Raw genomic sequence first — 12,730 nt, 5'->3', positions numbered from 1 at the left:
CACAGCCCTTCTAATATTTTTAGCCCAGTATCAAAGGGCTGTCTATTAAAGAAAGGGTAAGGATCTTCCCTCCATACATCTGCTTGGTGATAGAACTGGTATACTAACTCACACTCTTGTTTCAAGTCCAGACACACCAGTATTGATTATTCTATATTTTTGGCACCAATGACACTTTTGCAAGTCACAGAGTATCAGAGTCCTTCAACTGTGCTGAATTATGGCGTCGTAATTCTGAAATTCAATTTTCACTATATCATGGTCTGTAAACCGAGAGCCAGACGGGGTAATGAAATAAATAATCATGACAAGATCTGGGACAATAGGACAGGTCTAACATTTTATCACAAAACATGCTTCTGTTACCAGTGAATAACCCTAAAACCTTCATGCCAACACTAAAGCTGTCATTGTATAGTTGTCAGCATTCACACCTCTGGACCACAGGGTTCCTGGTTCGAATTCCAGCCACTCTGTTGGTGTTTGGGTCCGTTTTGCTTGCTACCAGTAACATTTCCGAAAATAATTTCTTCAGGTTGCTAGAACATAGGATATTGGAGATTCTTCTTATACACAACAGACAGACACCGAAACATCAGCAAGTGATATTTACTGGTTGTGAAAAAAGAATGTCCAATATCCTACCAGTAATATTATCGGTAACAGTCCTTTTGAAGTAGCCAGGGTGCTATCCGATTACTACCGGGGCTCCTACACTCGCTACCCTGAGATTTTTTCAGGGTTCAGCGAGTGTAGGAGTCCAGGTAGTAATCAGATGGCACACAGGAAGCTGTGATCCATCCCTTGTTATAACCGTGATGCTGACTGTTGAGTTGCATCGAGTTCAAAAGAACCAATCATATCTGAGGCAGCCCAAGTTTGTGCACAATGAAGAGAATATTAATCCCTTGTCAGAAATCCCCAACCATCTAGTATCATACAATGTTGCTGACCTGTCAGTGTGGAAATGTATTGCCAGTGAGATTCTGAATGCAATCTATGATGAAATCAGATGATATAGTGAGGCAACGGCGCCAGTTTGAAAGACGAGGATTTCCTGAGCTTTACGACATTTCCTGCAATGAAAAGCACCAGCGACATAGATACTATCTATCTTCATTCACACCAAGTATATCTGACTTTGGTGTCTAGTACTTCTGTTGAAAAATCAGCTTGTTGAATGCACCCTATTCAAAAGCTCTTACAAGAAACTGAAATGAAGGTTGCATGTATTGAATTCAAAAACATTCTCTAGGAAATAAATTGCTATGTGGACTTGAAACGACAATTTCGAGTGCAGTTCTATCTTTTTCTCGGATCTTTACGTCTTTAGACGCTGCATAATGGGCTACGTGATTTCCCAGTTTAGAAATTCCGCCCAGTTATAGTGCACACAAAAAGTCATAAAATGGCTATAAAGGAGGTTTATGGTGTCATTTGGTATGGAAATGTCCTACTTTTTCCTGAGGGTGACTTTAAAGTTCTTGTAATTTGAACATGTACATGGGGTATCTCACCAAGCAATCAAGTGTTATGGTACGATGCGGACTTGACATTATACATGTATTGCTGGCTCCCTGCTGAAAAGTGCTGTGGTTTGCCATTTTTGCCTCATTTCTATATGTAACATTAGCTAACAATCAGAATATTTGTACAAACAAGCCAGTTTGGGTGACAGACATACAAACTAAAGCAGAAAAATGAAGCTAAACCAAGACATTAAAAAATCAAAACAATGAAAATGGGTTTGTTATTCAGAATTTCAAATGCATGCACTCTTTGGTTTTCAGGCACTTGTCTATAAGATATAAAGATTGTATGGCTTTTCTTACACTGTGACAGCAACACTATACAATATGTTAGTAAACAACAGAATTCACTTAAAACAAACCAAAACCATATCAGCATATCTACAACATTATTTGCATAGTTATAAGTATGAATGAAAATACAGATAAATCTCTATATCTATACATTGCATAGTTACATCAAATTTACAAAAAGACAACATAGATCTATTCAGATTCAAAAGCTAAAGTATTTGCAGCATTAATAATTCTAATGATGTAGATCTATCATTACACTTCAATAAAATCCAAGCAATTGCTAGAGTATCTTTCAACAACCTCTTATTCCAATTTCTACTCTTCCTGACTCCTAACTACTTTACACCAATGCACAGATAGAAGGCTTAAGATTTGCACTAGTTCATATCTATTGCCTACATTTTGTTTACCTAATGCACTTGAGAATCATGCAATCTGATTGGAAGCATCTACATTATTGAACGGAACAAACAGCTATATGCAGAGACAATAAATTCTGGTCATACAGCTATCACTCCAAGTTCAGCAATAACATCACAAATCTAACGGGTTATCTTAAATCAAAGTAGGCACTTCTTACCTTCACTTCAAAGTAGGTACAACCAGTATCTGTTAAAAAGATATAAAGTGAGTCTGATAGCATGAGTTCTCTCCATTTTGAGGTCTAACTCTCAAAGCTTTTAGTAGAAGCCATGAACAATGATGTACAGACAAAAGCACCAAAAGAAAAGGAGAGGAAGACAAAATTTTGACAAGACTGGATCATTTATCACTAGAAAGTGACAACTTTGAGAGAGCCAGATGGTATAAAATTTGCTATATGTGAGAGAAAGGTCTCTGGTCTACTTGTCAGCCTTCTTGGGAAGTACTTTGTGGTGGTCTCTATCCACTGTGCCACGGCGGAGTCTGAAGATCGGGTTTCCAGTCTCCGGGGTCTTCATGGCGTGGAACTTCCAGGTGAAGGAGATTTGCTCCACCTGGTAAAGGCAGAAGGAGTTTAGTTAGACATGTTTATACAGAAAGTTAGAGATGTTGTACAGAGACTACAACAAAGTTTCATATCACAGGAGTTCCCAAACCAACCGGGGGTTTGAGTGACAGGGGACACAGCTGAAGGAAGTAGAGAAAAATTGGTGTCTTCAAACAAAAAATTTTAGGAAATTAATTCCAACATTCCAATCTGATATTTGAAATTTTGAAAGCGACGCACGCAAAGTAGATTACCCGTATCAAAGGTTATCATGGCCCAAGAGAACAGTTGAGCAAAGTTTGAATGCATTGGCTTAGAGCTGGGAGGAAGTAAAAAAAACATAAATAAGCAAGTGGATGAAAGTGTTGGGTTGACAGGTCAGTCCTTGGTGCCGAATTGCATGTAGAGGATAGATTATTAACCTTCTCCCTGCTGCCTAACTCTGTAACCAATAGGGAATTGGGTGCCAAATTGCTACTTCAGAGTGATAAAGGTTAAATTATCACATGGCCAGATGGTGTCGACCAATCAGAAGCCTCCATTGCCCACAATAAGTGGTCTGTTATCACGCCATAACACACCACTTATTGACGTCATGCCATAACAAAACCGTTGCATTTTGTAGATGGGGGTATCTTTTTTATGAATCTTTTCCTTAACCTTGTTTAAAATATCTTTATTGTCTTAAAATTCCCCCAAATATCCTAAGAATACATGAAGAATTCATGAAAAAAGGAAAAAAATTCAATTCAAGTAAAATTCAAACGGAAGGACTAAAAACAATATTTTTCACACCCCCGCCGTCAAAGTGGAACCGGCCCAGATCAGGCGATCGTTCGCAGAACGCGTTCGAACGTCCGCCATAAGAGTACCACAGTTTTTCGTCGAGGAACTGTCAGACGCCGACTTAGAGTCAGTTTTCGGGTCATGGGAAGTTGGGGAAGACGCCCAGGAACATACTTCAGCAGTTGAGGGGCAAGGAAGCTGACGAGTGTGACCAACAAGAAGCAGCGGGCACACAGAGTCCCCTCCCCACTCATCACATTGTATTTCCCGAAGTAGCAAATCATGGCAGACAAAGAAATCGCCCATGAAACCTCCAACGTTTCTACCCAAGAGGACCCCAGACCGGTATGTGCACGTTTCTGAGGGGTTTTACCTGACGAAAATTAAAAATATTACTGGCAAAGTGATGTTGTCTTGTTCAAAACAAACGCCCCCCTCCCCATGACCCAAGTCACGAACACGTAACTTCCCGAAACCGATGTGTTGGCATCGAAAGAATTACGGTCAAAATCGCCCAAATTCTTACAGGTTTGTACCTACAATGATCTCGGCTCGATATGTGTACGCTTCTGTGGGATTTTTTTTCCGGCTTGAGTAATAATTATCCGGGGAAACTACAACTTGCGGCAAAGGGGAGGTAAACATGTACGATTCTTACCACACCTAGGCGTCTAACAACCTGTCAATTTATAACCGTGTGGGCTAGAAGACAAGTCACCGCTTATTTACATTGGATTATATGAAGATCATATGTACAATGGATTGATTTTGCATGTATAGTATTAAATAAAGAATCTATGTAGTATACAGAAATTTGTCTCTCTTATATGGGTCAGTTTGGATAGGCTATGTGATAATAATGTTAATGACCCGCCTGTTCCTCGGTGTATATGGTGTCATAACGCCTGGTCATGTGCTATAACCACCGAATAAAACCACCGAGTGAGCGAAGCGAACGAGGTGGTTTTATTCGGTGGTTATAGCACATGACCAGGCGTTATGACACCATATACACCTCGGGGCGGGTCATTAACCCTTAATTATTCAATGATACATGTATGTTTTCTATGACAATGGTGAACAACAGTGGCCTGCATCAGTGACAGCTGAAAATGCAGAGGGGATGAGAAAAAAGTGAGGATGAGAAAAAAGCAGTAAGGATGCTGATACATTAAAATCAATGCTTTAACCTTATCCCTACTAAGGCAGACTTTTAAACCAAGTTTTTTATCAGCTTTAACAGCAGCTACAGGGTTAAAACTAGACAGAAAAAATTTCTTCAGGTGTACATTTTTGTATAATATATCATTCTATTTTGCACGTTATAACAAAAAATATCATCAGGTAGAATAATCTACAGATAACTCACTATGCAGCACATGTCTGTATTTCCACATGAGTTACTGACCTGTCCAAGACCCCTTATCACCCATCCCATTGACAAACGACTGCATATACACTCCCCCGACAGTACAAAGCCTCGCCTGATGACTTATATGCAGGGCTGCAATCCCCACAAGATGCTCCGTGTTATCGTGTTAGCGAGTTAAAGGCACTAAGAGGCGGGGCGTGTCACTTAGTCTTCTGAAGTGCAAATCCACCCCTACCACTGGGACTGCTTGTGTTAACGGGACCTTTGAAACTGTCAGTACAAAGGGGCTTCCTGCATTTAGGTTGTCTGCATGCAGAAATAAGTCATTTCCTCTTCAAGGCACTGGTTCGACTCGATCCTTACAGAAAGGATGGGTCATAAATCAGCAAAGATTCAAAAAGTTTGAGAATGAGGCTTTAACTTTTAGATAAAGACTACTCTCTTTAAAAGTAGAGCCGAGAGTAACTGCAGAAGAAACTAATCGAAACAGTGACAAGAAATCATCCCTCTGAAATCATAGTTGGTACCACATGCCTGGAAATTCTTGCACATTGAATACTGTAAAATGATTTTACAGTTGTATGAAAATTCAATGTTCCTGGTGGTTTTTACTTCGCAGTTAAAATGAGGTGGTAGGCGGGAAGAAGACAGAACAAGCCTTTTTACCGTGGTTCTCAGTGAAAGTGTTACCGTAAAAAATGCCAACAGCAAACCACCGCAAACTTAAATGCATTTACAGTAGTAAAGGTCAATACTAGAAAAAGACTCATAGGTGAAGATTTCTATAGACATCTTGTATTGTGTATCGTGTATCATATACAGCTGAACTATACTCTTTTTCAAATTTACAGACATTAAGAATCAGAGCCATACATCTTTCTCCTTGCAAGATTTGTGTGGATTTTCCATGTGTCAGCTTGATGCATCGCGGTATGATCACTCCTGCCATAGTTAATCGATCTTCAATAATTTTCCCCAAGACATCTAATCACACTGGATTTATGCCTTGTATTATACCTCGTCAGTTGCGGTTGCCGTTAGTGTTAATTGCAGGGGAAGAGTGCCGCTGCACCTCTGATGGATCAAAGAAATGCAAAGTCTAAGCTGTAAATCAAATAGTGGAATACTGCCACATAGATCAGAGGTGGGTGGGGGGTATTATTGGCAATTCTGATGTATGCCCATGCCTATGTAAAGGTGCAGGAAGGGTCAAAAGTACGTGTATGTTTGAGTCCACAGAGACAAAAGGTAGTCTTCTACAAGGTCAAACGTGAGTGGAGAGAGAAGAAGCTTGATGTTAAAGTTGCTGAAAATCTGCCTGCCTTAAAGTCAAAAGACAGTGGAAAACAGGAGTTAGTTCCTTCTGATAAGTGCTGTTGCTTTACTTGCTGCTACTTATTCAAACAAAAAGGTGTTAAACATTTGAACCTTCTCCCTGCTGCCTAACCCTGTAACCAAAAGAAAATGGGGTGCCAAACGGCTACTTCAGTATACTCAAGGTTAACCCAGACGAGTAAGACGATTTTCTTGCCATGATTAATTTAGCAGCCTGTTATTTGAATGATCAGCAAAACCAGTCTGCATGAACAGAGCTCTATCAAAAGCCAGAAAAATATCTCTACATGATGTAAAATTTCATGTCTGACTGAGCGCTATTTGTCAAATGTTCCTGAAGCAACTTGTCCTTCAAATAACCTCATCTTTCATTTATCCCATCATGCATCACAAGGGAAAGGTCACCTTGACCTTGGGGAAAAGCCAGCCATGAAAATCAAATGAGTTTTACAAGAAATGTCCGTCCGTCTCCCCAAAGAGGCAACATTACCAAGCAATCAAATCAAGAAATGAACAATTACAGTTGTGGCAAACTCCATTCTGCAAGTTAAATCGTAATACATGCAGTAAAGACGAGTAAGAAATGCAAGCAGAAGGATTTTCTAATCTTCAGAACTTGTTCATCCGAAGATTCCAATCAATGACAATTTGACCTTCGAAATTATTTTTGCTTCTCGATAAAATCAAACTCTATTATTTCTAATCATGGAAGCAGGCATGAGTTGAACGGAAAGATGTCTTATAACTTGTTTTGCAATCAAACTGCTGGTTACCAAAACCTCAATGGAGTGAACCGTAACAGTGCCTCCTGGCAACTACGCTATACACTGCACTATACAAAATACATGTATTCACTGTATACATGTACCAATTGATCTAACTCTAATACCAATTGCTGGATACAAATGTACTAAGAATCAAATTACTGTGACTAGCTGGTTGATAATCTCCAACTTCTCAGCACTAGTTACTGTGAAAGGGGAAATGTTCACAGTGGTTTTAACTTCATGTTTTTCACTGTGACCTCTTCATCACAAACTTACTGTAAATCACTTTAATATAGCGGCAAGAAAATATAGCGGTTGGGGAAAAATGGAGTAGGTCATGGCACCTAATTTTAACAGTGGGAACAAACATTACTGTCTCAAATATCAGTGATCAAATATTTGCAGTAAAACCCTTCATGGCAGTTAAAAAACGCCAAGAACACTCCATTTTCTGCCTTCCGTGAAATCAAATCCTTTTACAGTATTCCATACTCAGTAATGCCTTAATCTCTAACTTACTGGCATTAGTCAATGAGTAATCCCATTAACCATCAGCAGCTGATTACTAGTCATTAACTTACTGGCACAAGTTGGTCCTTGTTGTCCTGCTCTACCCTGCTGAGTTCATCAGGCACGAGGAGAGGCAGCCTCACGTGGCCAATGACTTTCTCCGCTACTTCTGCCACAGGCTTCCCCACCACAACCTGGGGAAAGGGAGAAGGTGATAAAAGGTTCTGAAAATGTCATGGGATCGACAATATCATCTACAATTTTTGACTGTATGAAATATACTGAATTTGTCAAAAACTGTAACTTTGAAATACAGTCAAAGTCTGCCCAGGTGACCACCCCTTCACCCCGACTACCTGGCCATGGCGACCGCTTTTCCTTGGTCCCGAAAATTTTCCTCGTAGGAATAAGTTTTAAGCGGCCTGTCCAAGGCAACCACCTGTCCAGGGCGATCGCTTTTGCTTGGTCCCCCGGGTGGCCACCTTGGTCAGGTTTGACTGTACTTTCTTGTTCAAGAAATTCAAGACATTGGGCATATCAAACTTTGTTTAATGACCTGAGCAACCAATGCGTTAACATTTTAGTCAACTGTTATGCTAAGAAACATCTCTTTAATAATCATGAAAACAGTGATCTTACAGAATTGACAGTTGCCCAGTCCCTCACAGCCTCTAACACATCCGGCTCGTCCAGCGCTAGTCTATCGCTCTGAAGGATCACCGCCAGTGCGGTGTCCGACAGCTCGTGGAAGCCCTTGGTCTTGACGATCTCGGACATGTTGTCTTCGATGAATGCGAGGCAGGTCTGTCCAAGGTCGTCCAGACTGTACGTCACGGCGGCCTGGATGGCCTCCGAGGCACTGTTGACGGACAGGGAGTCACAGATGTACTTTTCACACAGCTGTAGGGGAGGAGAGGAGAACTTGTTAGGGCTTGTGATTATATTACTTATACCATATGGTTTTCCAGCATCATAAGGATAATTCAGAAGTTTTCAGCCGCAAACATCCCAAGGGGTGTATCTCTAACTCTTAAGCAGAACTGCATCTAAGTCTTTTGTCCCTTTCCACAAAAACATATTCTAAATGTTTAGGATCATTTTTCTTGTAGATGCACTTAAAGATGGATGAATTGAGATTTAAGCATTTGTAAGAAAAGGAGACTTAACCAGGTCCTTAGACAATCATTTACCTTGGTGAGTTCTCCCAGTCCATACCCAACAGACATGGCTAGAACATCAATAGCCTGGGGGAAAAGAAGAAGAAGAACATGATCAGCTCAGAACTGATGTATATGATCAACATATAAAACTTTGATATGTCTGGACAGAAATTTGTGTGAGAATATTCAACCAAAGTATAATCAAGGACATTACATAATATCCTTGGTATAACTATAATAGATCTAGAGGTAAAAAAACACCATTTTATTTCTAAAAACATTTGGCACTAGAGGGTTTGAGAGTCATGTTAGTACTGATCTTGATATGGGTATGTTTCTAGATACATGTACATCATACTACACAAATCTAAATCCTTGCACATGAAATAGTCCACCCTACTGACTGTATGAATGTCTAGAGTCACACAGCTGGTGTAGATGTACTCCAACATGGAGAGGAAGATGTCTGGGTTCGTGTCCTGTAAGACAAACGGGTACATCGTCGTGTCCTTCCCGCGCTGCTCGTGGTCGGCAAACATGACACGGAACACCTCGCAGCGAGATGCCAGCAGGCAGCGGTGACCGTAGATGTTTCTTCTCTCTTCACCAATGACAAATTTAACATCACTGCGGAATACACAGGCATACGATACAGGTGTTACCACATGGCTTCACAGCTTATAAAGATAAAAAGCTGCCATTGAAATATTGCTGGGGTAGGTGGATCCAAGATCCTTACAAGCTTATTCCAAACACATGGACAATGATCTTAAGGATAGTAAGCATACATGATCTGGTCCTCTCTAAATATGTAGATCATTGTGATACATTGTACATGTACTTGGCTTTGGAGAAGAAATCTTGTCCTAAATGTAGGAGCATGTCGCTTTTCTGTGAACGTACCAGATTTCAAAATAGTTTACCTTTTGTTTTTCAAGAATACAGTCAAACAGACTAAATGGAAGACAACTTGGCCAGGCGCTACGCTCCCTGGACTATGCGAGGATGAGGTGAGGTGAGGTGTCAGTAAAACTTGGATTCAGCAACCACTCAATGGACTGAGGGAAAATGGTTGCTGAGGGCAGGTGGTTGCTCAGGACAGGGTGGGGTTAATAACTAGGTAAAATGGACAGGACTGTTTTGATGTATGCTGGTGGTGATTGTCTGTGCCAGTGCTTGGCCGACTAGGTTTGACTGTACTATAGCTAGCTTCTGCACTGTTCTCCAAGCAGAGGAGGGGGTGGCGGGTGCTAGGAGTGGCTGTGATTTTTAACGGACAGCGTTAAAAATTGTGACCACTACTAGTCCCCTCAACCCCCGATCACAACCTCTGCTTGGAGAACATTTCTGCACATCATCCAACAGACATGAGAGAATCCCCAGGGCATTTGGTGATGACCGTGAACAATTGGTGCAGTGTGCATCAGTTCTCACGCCAACAACTCTCTGGGCTGTCAACTGTATTGTTTGGGCATTAATAAACTGACAAAAGAGCAGCTGAATAATTTAGATAAACGAGTCAATTCAGCTTAACCACAGGTCGATTTAACAATTGTTGCCATGACATGAACAGCTTGAAATAGAGAAAAGGGTGGAGGGCACTGGGTGGCCGGAGGGGAGATGGCTTGTCCAATTTTCTGGTTATATCCCAGCTTCTTTCCTCCCCCCCTCATTCCCTTCCTATTTCCCTGTCCTTCTCTCATCTCTCATATCTAACCTATACAATTACCTTGTCAAAAGGTAGTTCCCATGCAAGCATATTCTACACTAAACTACATTACGGCGAATCAAAAACAGTAATTAAATGCCATGAAAGGACAAAAAGTCCCACCTGAACTCCTGTGAATTGACCATCTTCCTCGCGTCTTCAGCGAACCTTTTGACGTCTCCAACCATTAATCTCTCATTGTGCTCGCCCGACATCTTGAGAAAACTCGAAGACGTTCTCTAAGCTGAAACAGAACCTATCTAGCCAATATTTTACGTCTTTAAACTTGTACGAGCGCCGCCGTTTTCAGAAACTTGCAGCTCTTCTTCCCTTGTATCCACAGAAGCCCAGCTGATGGACGTATTCACTAATTATAGGGGCACCTAGTATTTATATGGAAGAATAACATCATGTATTTAAACAGATACTTTTAAAATGTACAATGTTTGGCACTGAGTAATATTATGTTGATTAATTCGTTTTGTTTTGACTTAATTTTTTCAGACTTAGAGTTTAAAATGATAAGCACCGAATATTTTCCCCCTTAAAACCTAATCGTACATTCCTAGAAGGCCTTGGCGACGATGAAATTTTGTAATGAAAAAGAGCGACGACTAGTGATCTAATTCATAATTGCAGAGTATTGAGTTTCAGCTTGCGCCATATTGGTAATACAATAGCGACCTCTAGCAGTTGTTATCATATCGGCAGGAATCCTTGGCGTTCAGTGTTCACTTGCAAGCACACGTATTCAGTGTATATTGTTGTTGTAACTTTCAATTTGTTCGTACCGAATATTACTGTACATAACATGCATAGCCAATGGAAATAGCAAGAAAATGTGACAGCATCAAACAGAACAGACAAACTTTTCGATATTAGATAGAACATCAAACCCGAAGTTCGAACGAATTTGAGCGTAGACTAACAAGGATGGTACCCAAGCTAGAACATATGCGAGTTTCCCTCATCCCATTTAGTTCTACACCCTCTCAGTTCTTCTGATTCATTCGATCTTGATCTTCATACTCTCTTGATCATCATACTCTCTCTCTCTCTCTCTCTCTCTCTCTCTCTCTCTCTCTCTCTCTCTCTCTCTCTCTCACACACACACACACACACACACACACATACACTCACACACACACACATACATATACACATACACACACACACACACATACACACACACACACACATACGCACACACATACACACACAAACACACACACACACACACACACACACACACACACACACACACACATACAGTGACACACACACAGGCATTTAACCCAGCCTTACCTGTGCGAAGCCCGGTATTTCAGCACCTTTTCGCCAGGCGGCGCTATATAGACACCGCTGTGCTTGAACTTGAACCTCGAGGGTTGGATATCACTCACTTCGGGTCGACCTGCAATTTTGTCACGGGTATCATGCCTTTTGTCACCGGTATCATGAATGTTTTCCCCAGTCAGACAGTTTGTTTTCCTAAGTACAGAAGTATTTCTTTCCAAATACCCGGAGAAGATTCTAGACTTATGAACTAACTGATCTTTATTACCTTCGCCATGTAGGTTATTACTAGGTGCCGTTTGTCTGTCTGTCCTTGGAAAGCACAACTCGGAAAGCTGTGGATGGATCCTTGTGAAATTTGGTAGATGAGTAGGGATCGGGAAAACGATTTTTAGCCTCCAAGCAGCTTTCTACGGTACTACAGCGGAGCTTCCGGTTTTGATATCTCGTTACTCACTTTAAAGTACAGGTAGAACTCTAATCTCCAAGCAGATGTTGGGGTGGAAAATCGTTCATTCATTGCGTAGTGTTAAGATCTGTTTAGAGATCATTCTCATTCGAAAGATGGAAGCTTAGATATACAGCGAGAATGTGACTTAAGGAGTCTTAGCACCAAATTTCTTCGAAAAGCCCAGGAAGTTAAGGAAATAATCAGACCTGCGTCAGTTATCGACAAACGCAGAGCAAATAATCGTTTCAAACTCCCTGCTTTCCTTTCTTTCAAACAAAAGTTAATTCCCACCTCACCAAAAGCGTTAGTTATTTTTCTAACAACACACGTCTATGAAATACTGATTTGTTACGTATGGCAGATCTACAGGGGGGCAACAAATCGGTTTGATCCTGTTTTTCCGTATCAGAATCTTGCGATCCTCATGTGATCCTATCTCCATACAGATCTAACGGTTGCAAAGACCGTATTTAACTGGCAAAAGCCAAAGAAAGAAGTTTTTATTGCAATAAAAACTCATTTTGCCAGTTAGATACGGCATTTGCAACC

General features: G+C 40.8%; 1 protein-coding gene across 1 annotated transcript; it reads right to left on the bottom strand.

Moving 5' to 3' along the window:
* Positions 1-1,733: 1,733 nt before the first annotated feature.
* On the bottom strand, positions 1,734-10,789 carry LOC136444561 (BTB/POZ domain-containing protein 19-like). Its single transcript, XM_066442168.1, has 6 exons — positions 10,558-10,789; positions 9,131-9,353; positions 8,757-8,810; positions 8,206-8,466; positions 7,638-7,760; positions 1,734-2,803 (listed from the first exon to the last, which is right to left on the bottom strand). The coding sequence occupies exons 1-6, from the start codon at positions 10,647-10,649 to the stop codon at positions 2,669-2,671; spliced, it is 888 nt and encodes a 295-aa protein (XP_066298265.1). The 5' UTR covers positions 10,650-10,789; the 3' UTR covers positions 1,734-2,668.
* Between the last annotated feature and the right edge of the window lie 1,941 nt (positions 10,790-12,730).

Source organism: Branchiostoma lanceolatum, chromosome 11 (assembly GCF_035083965.1).
Source record: "Branchiostoma lanceolatum isolate klBraLanc5 chromosome 11, klBraLanc5.hap2, whole genome shotgun sequence".
NCBI lineage: Eukaryota > Metazoa > Chordata > Leptocardii > Amphioxiformes > Branchiostomatidae > Branchiostoma > Branchiostoma lanceolatum.
Note: the sequence above shows the minus strand (reverse complement) of the source record. Positions and strands in the feature narration are given on the sequence as shown.

Bases quoted from the DNA above. Each gene is read 5' to 3' on its own strand.
- LOC136444561 (XM_066442168.1), bottom strand. From the start codon at position 10,649: ATGTCGGGCGAGCACAATGAGAGATTAATGGTTGGAGACGTCAAAAGG. The intron at 8,811-9,130 runs GTCAGTAGGGTG...CTTTTCCCCCAG, and splicing joins TGACTCTAGACATTCATACA to GCTATTGATGTTCTAGCCAT. The intron at 2,804-7,637 runs GTAAGTTAATGA...TGCCTTTACCAG, and splicing joins ACAAGGACCAACTTGTGCCA to GTGGAGCAAATCTCCTTCAC.